At 48.4% G+C, this 12,040-nt stretch overlaps 1 protein-coding gene across 16 annotated transcripts in view; it reads left to right on the plus strand.

The window, feature by feature from the left end:
* DYSF (dysferlin) overlaps positions 1-12,040 on the plus strand; it is a 224,706-nt gene that overhangs the window by 23,300 nt on the left and 189,366 nt on the right. For all 16 annotated transcript variants that reach the window (XM_066267354.1, XM_066267358.1, XM_066267356.1 and 13 more), the window contains exons 2-3: positions 4,561-4,616; positions 5,557-5,648. In XM_066267354.1, coding sequence (XP_066123451.1) covers positions 4,561-4,616; positions 5,557-5,648 — 148 coding nt within the window. The remainder of the gene's footprint in view (positions 1-4,560; positions 4,617-5,556; positions 5,649-12,040) is intronic.

Below are 12,040 nucleotides of genomic sequence, written 5' to 3' on the forward strand. Positions count from 1 at the left end.
AGAGGAAGTTGAAGTAGGGGAGGGGAAATAGGCGCTTAATAGCATCTTATGTCCTTTCAGAACCCCATAAAGAGGACCCATTAATTTGTTGCCAAGAGAGCTGAGGCCTAGAGGTGTTATAAGCCCTACCTAATGTCACATGGTAGTGGCTATTTGAATGACTTCAAAGCCATGTGTCTATTGCCTGCTGGAGCCACACCAACAAAGCCCACAGGAAGATTTAGAATGGTTCAGCCAGGGAAGACCTGAACCAATTTTTGGGAAGATAATTGGTGCCTCTTCAGGGCACCCCTCTTACTGTGCTTCCTTTCACCCCCTCCATTCATTGGTGAGATCATGCCTTTTTTTTTAGTGAGAGACAGAGGGACAGACAGACAGGAAGGGAGAGAGATGAGAAGCATCAATTCTTTGTTGTATCACTTTAGTTATTCATTGATTGCTTTCTCATATGTGCCTTGATGGGGGGGGGCGGGTAGGTGCTCCAGCAGAGTGAGTGACCACTTGCTCAAACCAATGACCTTGGGCTTCAAGCCAGCGACCTTTGATCTCAAGCTAGTACCATGGGTCATGTCTATCATCCCACACTCAAGCCAGTGACCTTGGGGTTTCGAACCTTGGTCCTCTGCGTCCCAGGCTGATGCTCTATCCACTGTGCCACCGCCTGGTCAGGCTGCAGTTATTATACTGTTAATGCAGTCTTATGGCGTATTCTGAGAGCAATGATTCTATCCTCTGGTGAGGAAGTGAACTTGCGACCAACTTGTGGAAGAAAATGACCCATTCATTCAGTACCTAATTTCTGGGGACCTCACTGTATACTGGGGTTAATAATGCTAAAGCCTGGCACCTGCCCTCTGAAGTTCACAGTCGAGTTGGGAAAACAAACATGCTGCTGTCTGGTACATATACTCACAGCTTACAGCCATCTCTGGGAAAGTCAAGAGAGGCTTATCAGAAGAGAAAGTGAGCTGGGTATTGAAGAATCCGTAGGAGTTCACTAGATGCATCAGAATGGTGCACAGAGGGGAGGGGAAAGAAACTTACATTTAATGAGTACAGTATGTGCGGGGCACCCAATCATCCTATCTTGTCTAATTTTCACAGCAACTCTAGGGAGGCATTATTATGATCTCACAGATGAAGAAACAGAGGCTAAAATGTTTAATACATTTCCTAAGAGGTTTTTCAAGTGTTGTACATGAACCCCTGGGAAATCCCCAAGACTCTGAGCAAGTTAGCAAGGTCATAACTATTTTCACAATAATACTAAGATACTATTTGCCTTTTTCACTGTGTTAAATCTGCATTGACAATGGTGGAAGGTGAATGGTTCATGCCTTAATACTAATGAACATGTTGGCACCAACTTGTACTTTTATTCACTCTCATGTAATTACAGTTTTTAAAAAAGCCAGTTTTGGCCTGACCAGGTGGTGGCAGTCAGCCTGAGATGCTGAGGACCCAGGTCCAAACCCCAGGTCACTGGATTGAGTGTGGGCTTATCAACACAACCCATGGTCGCTGGCTTGAAGCCCAGGGTCACTGGATTGAGTGTGGGCTTATCAACACGACCCCATGGTCGCTGGCTTGAAGCCCAAGGTCATTGGATTGAGTGTGGGCTTATCAACAAGACCCATGGTTGCTGGCTTGAAGCCCCAGGTCACTGGATTGAGTGTGGGCTTATCAACACGACCCCATGGTCGCTGGCTTGAAGCCCAAGGTCACTGGCTTGAGCAAGGGGTTACTGGCTCAGCGGGAGCCCTCTGGTCAAGGCACATATGAGGAGCAATCAATGAACAACTAAGGAGCCGCAACTATGAGTTGATGCTTCTCATCTCTTTCCCTTCCTGTCTGTCCCTCTGCCTCCCGCTTCTCTCTCTAAAATAAAAAACAAACAAACAAACAAACAAATTAAAAAACCAGTTTTGTTGAAGAATATCCTTAATAAGGCAGTGAAATTATTAATTTTATTGATCTTGATCCTCAAGTACATGTGTTTGTAATAGTTTGCTGTTGAACTGGGAAGTATGCGTAGAGCATGTCTGCTACACACTGAAAAATGATTGTTGCAAGAGAAAGCATTGTGTGCCTGCTTGAGTTGCAAGCTGAGCTAGCCATTTCCCCAGCCACAAAACACTGTTTTTACTTGAAACAGTGCCTGAAAAACCATAATTATTCAGATGAAGGCATTCGACAGACATTTTCTTGAAAATGAATGAATAAGCCTGCCACTTCCCCAAATCCTTCCCCAAACCTTGCTTGTGCCCTTGGCACCTCTGCTCTGAAGCACGCTCCATTTTCTGCTCTGAAACGTGCCAGGTGGGGCCGACTCCTCAGGAGGCTGCACTTCCCAGAAACCAGACCAGCCCTGACACTGCTCAGCTTCAGGGAAGCCTCAGGGGTCCTGGAAGATGTTTCCAGAGGCTTGAGGGCTTTCCTGGTCCCCTCTGTAGAAGCTGGACAGTCCAAGTGGGGACAAAGGCTTCTCACGGGAGACTTGCATGCACAGGCGGGGTGGCTGGGCCATGTGATCTTTAACATCCAACCCACATACATTTTTGTGTCTGGTGAACAGTTTTTTTTTTTTTTTTAATTTTATTTATTCATTTTAGAGAGGAGAGAGATAGGGAGAGAGAGAGAGAGACAGAGAGGCGGGGGGAGAGAGACAGGGGGGAGGAGCTGGAAGCATCAACTCCCATATGTGTCTTGACCAGGCAAGCCCAGGGTTTCGAACCGGCGACCTCAGCATTTCCAGGTCGACGCTTTATCCACTGTGCCACCACAGGTCTGGTGAACAGTTTTAATCATCCATTTGAACACAGAATTATTTCTGTTCTGATGCTTAATGGAAGAGTAGGACATGCTTAGCTGCTTCTGTGCCTCTCGTCCACGCTCTTGTACCCGAGGCTCCAGAGGAAGCGCTCTGTCTGTCTGTCATCTGGGGCACCGTGGGTCCGATCTTTGCAATCGTAGTGCTAATTCTTCTTGTTGTCTACCCCAAACCATTCTGCATCAACCTTGTCCCAGCCCTCAGGAGCAGATAGAACTGCCTTGGGACAGACCCTGTTGAGACCAGGGTAAACTGGATTTTTTAAAAAAACAAGATAAAATTTACATACTCTAAAATTTACCATTGAAACTATTTAAAAGTGTACAATTTAAAAAGTTTTTAGTATATTCACAATGCTGTGCAACCGTCATCACTATCTAAACACAGACTATTTCATCACCCCAAAAGAAACCTCCATTAAGCACTGACTCCTTATTCCCATCTCTCCCAACCCATGGAAACTACGTATCTGTGGATTTGCTTATTCTAGTCATTTCATATAAATGGAATTATATAATAGGTGGTGGTGAATGACTTTAATTAAAAAACAATATTCTCTATGAAGAGATATATATATATATATATATATATATATATATATATATATATATATATATATATATATATTTGCGACAGAGAGAGGGACAGACAGAAAGGAAAGAAGAGAGATGAGAAGCATCAAGTTTTTCTTTGTTGTGGCATCTTGGTTCTTTGATTTCTTTCTCATATGTCCCTTGACCGGGAAGGCTACAGCAGAGCGAATGACCCCTTTTTCAAGCCAGCCAATTTGGGCTTCAAGCCAGTGATCTTTGGGCTCAAGCCAGCGACCATGGGGTCATGTCTGTGATCCCACGCTCAAGCCAGTGACCTCGTGCTCAAGCTGGTGAGCCCATGCTCAAGCTGGCGACCTTGAACCTGGGTCCTCCACGTCCCCGTCCAGTGCTCTATCTACTGCGCCACCATCTATCTGGTCAGGCAAGGTCATTCATACTTAGAGTCAGAAAAGGTACAACTGAAAATTTTTATTCAGGAAGTTAGGAGTAACAATAACAAACTCATGCCCTGGCCGGTTGGCTCAGCGGTAGAGCGTCGGCCTAGCGTGCGGAGGACCCGGGTTCGATTCCCGGCCAGGGCACACAGGAGAAGCGCCCATTTGCTTCTCCACCCCTCCGCCGCGCTTTCCTCTCTGTCTCTCTCTTCCCCTCCCGCAGCCAATGCTCCATTGGAGCAAAGATGGCCCGGGCACTGGGGATGGCTCCTTGGCCGCTGCCCCAGGTGCTAGAGTGGCTCTGGTCGCAACATGGCGACGCCCAGGATGGGCAGAGCATCGCCCCCTGGTGGGCAGAGCGTCGCCCCATGGTGGGCGTGCCGGGTGGATCCCGGTCGGGCGCATGCGGGAGTCTGTCTGACTGTCTCTCCCTGTTTCCAGCTTCAGAAAAATGAAAAAACAAAAAACAAAAAACAAAAAAAACTCATTAGAATGAGTCAGCCTGGGTTATTTTCCTTTTAAAAACACCTTTCTGATGGGGCTGCTGTTTCTCCATCCCAGAATTGAGGGACAGAAGTTGTGTGATTGGCACTGGGCATTCATGCAGACTGGCAGGTTCTCAGGGTAGCCGCAGGTTCTATAAGGCTCGAGCGAGCGGCAGTGCGTGTCTGAGAAGCCGACTGATTCGATGGGCGCTGCAGTGGTGGGATAATCTCTTACTCCCTCTTCGTGTCTCTCCTAGGTGTAAAGAAGAGAACCAAAGTCATCAAGAACAACGTGAACCCTGTGTGGAATGAGGTATGCGAGTTTGTTCACCCTGCCTCTCTTCTGCTCTCTGTGCTGCAGCTGCCTCTGCAGGAACAAGTCAGAGGGCTTGTGCAGGAAGGCGGCTTTCTCAGTGATACTGTCAAGGAGGGGACAGACTGGTTATCCAGTGTGCCACCTAAATAAATACTCCTGCTGCTTGGAACCTAGGAGGATGGTTGGTGGCCTGGCGTGCAGGTAAACAGAGGCATCTTACCTGTGATGTGGGTGTGGCATGAGGAAAAGTAAGATGTCTTTGTTCCCTCCAGCTCTGGTCAAGCAGGGAGAGGGTGTTTAGGGGCTCTCTTGCCTGCTTTGTCTCCCTTACACAGGTCATTCTCTCTGACCAAATCCCACCTCTTTCCCACTGCCCTCCCAGATTCACCAGGTCCTCCCCTGGCTCCTGCTGGCCCCTTGCCCTTAACTGGCTCCCTGTATTCACTTCCCTGGTGGTCCCTGGGAAGCCCTGGATGCCTTGTGTGGGTGGGGTTGGAATGCACAGGGGAGCCTTTGCTCTAAGGAAGGTCCTGGGGCCTCTGGCTGGGCCTCCCCAGTATGGCACTAACTCATGCTGCCTACCAGGGAGGGGCCTGGCTTCTGGATGAGCACGTTGATCTTGATCTCAGAAAACCCTGCAGGATCACTGGGCATTTCCCCCCAGCCGTGCTTCTAGGCCTGGTGATTGGTGGAATTGAACTGGGGAGGGGTAATGGGAGTCTAGCCGCCTCTCTTCTGCTGCCTTCAGTGCTCACCGTCACTTTGAAGCTTTGGAACCCTGCCATTCATGTATTCATTCATCCACTCATTTATCTGTCCAACCACCAGCATCACTTATGGATGCCTGCTCAGAGCCCCTGCGGGACCAGGGTGGACCAGACGGTCTCTTCTCCTAGGTGGGCCACAGGTGAAGATGACTTTTTTCCTTTTCTTCCAGGGCTTTGAGTGGGATCTCAAGGGTATCCCCCTGGACCAGAGCTCTGAGCTTCACGTGGTGGTTAAAGACCATGAGACGATGGGGAGGAACAGGTAAGGTGGGCAAGGGCTCTCTGTGGCTCGCAGGTACAGGTAGGATTATGGTGGACATATATTCCAGAATCTAGGTCCCAGAGAGCTGGTGCTTCAACTCAGCATTTATTGAACACCACTTCTCCTGGGCCTGGCCCAGTGGTGGCTGTTGGGGAGTGACCTGGCTGCAGCCTCCAAAACTCAGTCATGGGCAAACCTGAGAGCTGCCAGGCTGCAGGGATGGAAGAGGGGCCAAAATCAGGTGTGCACGTGTTTGTACAGACAGCCTGTGTCCAGGGAATGGGGAGGAGAAGGCAGTCTGTGTCCTGCTCCAGCCCAGGGGCGCCTGGGCGTGGTTCTCTCTCCTGGCCCTGTCCAGACTGGTGAGGGCAGCAGCACACTGCAGGAGGCAGGCAGGCCACCACGGGGAGCTCTTAAGGAAGGCTTTATGGAAGAGGTAGGCCTTGAGGTGAGATCTGTGGTTTGGAAGTTAAAACAATAATAATGGTTCGCACCGACTGCACATCTCCCTGCAGTGGTGTTTTTTGTTGTTGTTTCACATAGGTAATGGGAGGGTTTCCAAACAGGGGGAATAGCAGGAGCAAAGTTGTGGTGCAAAAGCAGGCTCTCTAGGCTGGCAATGGGTCCCTTCTCCAGTCATTGAGCTCCTGAGCCTCTATGGGCTGGTGGTAGGGGTGGGGGTGCACAGGACCAACAGCATGCAGACTGATGGCCCTGTTGGTTGTGGGGTAGCGTGGCTTGGGAGACGCAGCCTGTGAGGCTGCACAGCCTTGTTGTCAGGGGTGCAGGTACAGCTGTGTTAGGTGCTGGTGGGGTGGGTTCATGCTCTTAGTGCCATTTACTGAGACCGAGCATAAGGATCAGGCATGATGGCCTTGCTGTTTTGTGATCTGCTTACAGGGGAGCCTTTGTTTGGAAACTGGGTCAGTGATGTCTGAGTCCTGGGAGGCCTGGCTGTGTTACCTTGGGGTGGGGGAGGAGAAAGAGGGAAGGAGGGAGGATTCAGAGACCTGGGGAAGGTTGACAAGGGTCTCAGGCTCCAAAACAGTTGGAAAGTTTGGAATCTTAAAAAGCTTGGAAGTTTCTCTGTGAGTTTGCTGGCCATGGGTACAGGGCATGGTATTGTGTGGAGTGTGGGGGCACTTTTGCTGGGCCTGCTGAAGGTGAGGCTGCAATGGGTGGGGGCCTAGGGCCTCAGCAGCGCTATTTACACAGGGGCAGAGGCTGGAATCAGCTCACACTAAGCTATCTCAACACAGGCAAACATTTTGTAGAAAACATGACAGCCTCTAACAAACAAGCATGGTGGATCTGCAGGTCAGGAAAGGAGTGACGCTGAGCACTGGGTGGTCCTGAAAGGCATCCTGGAGGAGGCCACACAGCCTGACTTAGAGGCTGGGGGTAAGCTTTAGAGAGACGAGAAAGGGAGGGCATTCATTCTGTGTCTGGGTACAAAGGGCAGCCAGGCTAAGGCCATATAAGTGGGACTAAGTCACATGACATATAAGCCCAGTGAGAAGGGAACAGTGGGCCCAGATTGATAGTGGCCTCCAGCACCAGGCTGAGGATAACATTAGCAAAACCACAACAGCTGATGTTTACTGAGAACCTAGTTAAGTGTCTGGCCCTGTGCTGAGTCTGTATATACAAGGTCTTTTCTTTTTAATTAAAATATTTTATTTATTGATTTTAGTGAGAGAGGAAGGGAGGGAGGGAGAGAGAGAGAGAAAGAGACAGAAACATCAATCTGTTCTTGTATGTGCCCTGACCATAATTGAATCAGAAACCTCTGTGCTTCCAGATGAAGCTCTAACCAACCGAGCTATCTATCCGGCCAGGGCTGTACAAGATCTTTCTTAATCAGTTATGTACTACTATTATAATTATCATCATTACAGATGGAGAAGCTGAGGTTCTGAGAGATTGGGTAATTTTCTCAAAGGCTAGTGAGCCTTACTGGTGGTGGTACAGTCGTCAGAGCATTGACCTGGGATGCTGAGGTTTCATGTTCGAAACCTTGAGGTTGTCGGCTTGAGCATGGGCTCATCTGAGTGCAGGGTTGCTGGCTTGAGCCCAAAGGTCACTGGCTTGAAGCTCAAGGTTGCTGGCTTGAGCCCAAGGTTGCTGGCTTGGGCAAGGGGTCACTCACTCTGCTGTAGTCCCCCGGTCAAGGAACCTATGAGAAAAGCAATCAATGAACAACTACGATGCCTCAATGAAGAACTGATGCTTCTCATTTCTCTCCCTTCCCAGTTGATTTGTCCCTATCTGTCCCTCTCTCTGTCTCTGTCACACACATACAGAGAGGCTAGTGATAGTAGAGCTGTGATTAGAGGGCTCGTCTGCAACATGCTCATAATCATTGTGCCTCTCAGAGGCTCCTGGAAGCCCCGGGAGGAGGCGGGGACCTTCTGAAGAGTTCAGTTCCCTGATGCTGGTGTGGAGAGAGAGAGCTCAGCAGGGAGAGGAAGGACAGTCTGGTTACTACAAGGCATGTAGAGGAAATACGTATTTCATTTTCATTGTCAGATTCAGCGTTTTACAGAGCCTGTGTAGAGCTTTCTAAGGCCATGAAGTCAGCATTAGAGCCGGGGTCATGGACATGTTTGATCAGTTCAAAGGTCATGCTGATCTTCAGGGTGACACCAGACCAATGCCACACATAGGCTGTCCTGATGCTGAGGGTCAGAGGTCACCTCAGAAGCCAGCCTGCATTGCACATTGGTGCCCTGTTGTTGGCCCCTGTGGTTGTCCTTTAGCTGCTGGAGGGAAGCTCCCTTTCAGAAAACCAGTTCCCAAATGACTTGTTCACTGCTTGGCCAGTGTGCTAGTAATCAGTTCCTCAAACATCAATTTAAAAAGCAAAAGCAAATTCATGTAAGTTCCCAATTTACCAGAAGCTTCTTTCTGATAACCATTTGAATATAATTTTTGAGTTTTCCAAATATTTATCTCAATTTTGCATTTCTGGCAATTAAAAATTAAGTATTAACTAAACCAAATTTAAACTTACAGTCATAAATATCTGAAGAATTTCAGAGGTTGCCCAAACAATGCTGTCATGTGTGCAAATGATAGAATTCTGGCTCTATTGTAGAAGCCGGGGGCGGGCGGGACACAGCTTTGATAGCAGTTTGCTGGAATGTTAGAGCCATGAGGTGAACCTGCTGGAGAAGGCTGGGCCGGCGGGAGACCTGCACAGTAGTTCCATGATGCCTCCACAGTTAGCCCTCACAGTTTTTCACCTTACACATGAAATGTGAGGAAAGAATCCAAGATTAAAAAGTCGAAAGCTACAAAAAAACAAACAAAACCAAAACCAAAAACAGAAAGTAACTAACAAGAGTAACCCTGTGACATTTTTCATTTTGAAAGAGAGAAGGGAAAAAAATTCAGTGAACCCAATTCAATGAACATTATAAATAGAACACCTACTGACTGACCTCCAGCTGCCGCTATCTGGTCAGGAAGCAAACAGGGAAATAGTAGGTGTGACAGTGACCTTTGTCATCTGATTGTCCTCAGGGCTTCAGTGAGGTCCCATGGGGTCACCATGCAGCAGCCCCGTTCATTTCTGGGAGTATTGGATGTGTGTCCTGTGAGTTCGCAGTCCTCCTTGGGTCTTCTTCTGGGCAGAAGGACCATAGCCCTCCACTGTCGTGTGCTCCTGTGGTGTCCCTCTGTCTGGCCTCCTCTCCCTCTTCCCAGCCTCCTTCCTCTGGCTCTGTCTGCTTCTAGAGCAGCGGTTCTCAACCTGTGGGTCGCAACCCCGGCGGGGCTTTAGGCGACCCCTGTGTTTTGGTCGTTCGACCCCCGCCGGGGTTGCGACCCACAGGTTGAGAACCGCTGTTCTAGAGTTTCCCTCAATGCAGTGGTTCTCAAAGTGTGAGCCAGGGTGCGCTGGTGTGCCCTAGAAGATTTCCAGGTGTGCCCTATGGTATTCCAGAGAAATATGTGCCTGTTGGGGACCAAAAAAACCAACAGGGTTTTTGGAGTTTAAATTTTGGGGGGACAGAGGTGTGCGGAATTGGCTATAAGCTGACAGTCTGCCCAACTCCCCACTTCACTTGCCTGATTAGGTTGCAAAAGGCTGTTAAGCTGTGGTGCTGGATTGTTTACACTACCCCCCATGTTCCCCAGAAAGACTGGAGGCAAGTTTCTTATATCCTTTGTTTGGTGTAAAGTTTAGATGATATGTATGGTGGGGGTTTTCTGCACTCAACACAATTAAGAGTAAAAATAGAGGAATTCTTCAATGTATTGACGAGGAAATGAGAGTTTGCCTTTCAGATATGTGCCCAAACATTGAAGAAATTGCTAGGACATATCAGGCTCATGTTTCTCACTAAACACAAGAATGAAAAAACTTAACACATTCATACTGGGACCTGCCGAATTTACTAAATCTTACTAAGAATGTATCTATATATATAAAAAGGTAACTTTTTTTGTAGTTTTTTAATTTTTTTAACCCCTCTTTTTTATGAATTCTAAAAAGCATAACAAAAAAAGTAACATAAAAATATTTTTTAATGTCAGAATAAATTTAATTTTGTCATATTTATTTCATTTAATTACCATAAAAGCATGCTTGGACTTTATATATATATTTTAATATTTGACTTAATTATTATAACATATTTTTCAGAAATTTGTATATAGTGTGCCTACAATTATTCATAGGATTTTAAATGCACCCCGACTTCAAACAGTTTAAGAACCACTGCCTTAATGCCTTGCTTACTCTTTAGACCAGGGGTCGGGAACCTTTTTGGCTGAGAGAGCCATGAACACCACATATTTTAAAATGTAATTCCGTGAGAGCCATACAATGACCCGTGTATGCTATGCATTATCCAATAAAAATTTGATGTCCTGGAGGACAGCTGTGATTGGCTCCAGCCACCTGCAACCATGAACATAAGCGGTAGAAAATGAATGGATTGTAATACATAGATAGACAGGGATAGACAGACAGGAATGGAGAGAGATGAGAAGCATCAATCATCAGCTTTTTGTTGCGAGACCTTAGTTGTTCCTTGATTGCTTTCTCATATGTGCCTTGACCGTGGGCCTTCAGCAGACCGAGTAACCCCTTGCTTGAGCCAGCAACCTTGGATCCAAGCTGGTGAGCTTTTGCTCAAACCATGTGAACCCGTGCTCAAGCTGGCGACCTCGGGGTCTCGAACCTGGGTCCTCTGCGTCCCAGTCCGATGCTCTATCTATTGCGCCACTGCCTGGTCAGGCAGAATGTTTTTTTGTTTTTTTTTTCTGATTTTTTTCTTTTTTTTTCTTTTCTTCTTTTCTGAAGCTGGAAACGGGGAGAGACAGTCAGACAGACTCCCGCATGCGCCAGACTGGGATCCACTCGGCACGCCCACCAGGGGCGAAGCTCTGCCCACCAGGGGGCGATGCTCTGCCCCTCCGGGGCGTCGCTCTGCCGCGACCAGAGCCACTCTAGTGCCTGGGGCAGAGGCCAAGGAGCCATCCCCAGCGCCCGGGCCATCTTTGCTCCAATGGAGCCTTGGCTGCAGGAGGGGAAGAGAGAGACAGAGAGGAAGGAGAGGGGGTGGGGGTGGAGAAGCAAATGGGCGCTTCTCCTATGTGCCCTGGCTGGGAATCGAACCAGGGTCCCCCGCACGCCAGGCCGCTCTACCGCTGAGCCAACCGGCCAGGGCCCAGGCAGAATGTTTTATATTTTTAACATTATTATTATTTTTATGAAAGATTTGTCTGTGAGCCAGATGCAGCCATCAAAAGAGCCACATCTGGCTCATGAGCCATAGGTTCCCGACCCCTGCTTTAGACTCAAAGTCTCTCACTTTGCTTCTTTCCCCTTCTCATCCCCCTGTCCTTTTAGTCTTTCTCTCTACCGAGTCTCCCCCTTCTCCACTCTCCTCTTTCTCCGTAAGGCTTTTGGGGCATTGGACACTTCTGCATTTCTTCTGATGGCCGATGGCAGTTTTGGGTAACTGGTTCTACGAGGCTGGTCTGCTGGCCTGGAGTGGGATCCTGGGAAGCCTCCAGAGGGGAGTCTCAGGCTGGACCTGACTCCTGGCTGCTCAGCACTCCCCCCAGCCTCAGCCTGAGGGACCCCACCGCCTACTGCAGGGGTGAATAAACTTCGTGTTGATAAAATCAGATTTGGAATGTACATAAAAGGAAACTACTCTTATGGATGAGAGACAGTCATGGAAAACCCAGCTGGACTGAACAACTAACTTCCTGTTTACTCTGGGCTGAGAAGGGGCGGAGGTGACCCTGGTCCCTGACTGGCTGCTTTCAGCCCCAAGGTTCCTAATCCAGCTACATCAAATCATGCCTGGCAGCTTTTACAGCACCACTGTCTGGACCCACCTGAGGATCTGATTTAATTGGCTGGGGGCAGGGCC

This window comes from Saccopteryx bilineata, chromosome 3 (assembly GCF_036850765.1).
Source record: "Saccopteryx bilineata isolate mSacBil1 chromosome 3, mSacBil1_pri_phased_curated, whole genome shotgun sequence".
In the NCBI taxonomy this organism is placed as follows: Eukaryota; Metazoa; Chordata; class Mammalia; order Chiroptera; family Emballonuridae; genus Saccopteryx; species Saccopteryx bilineata.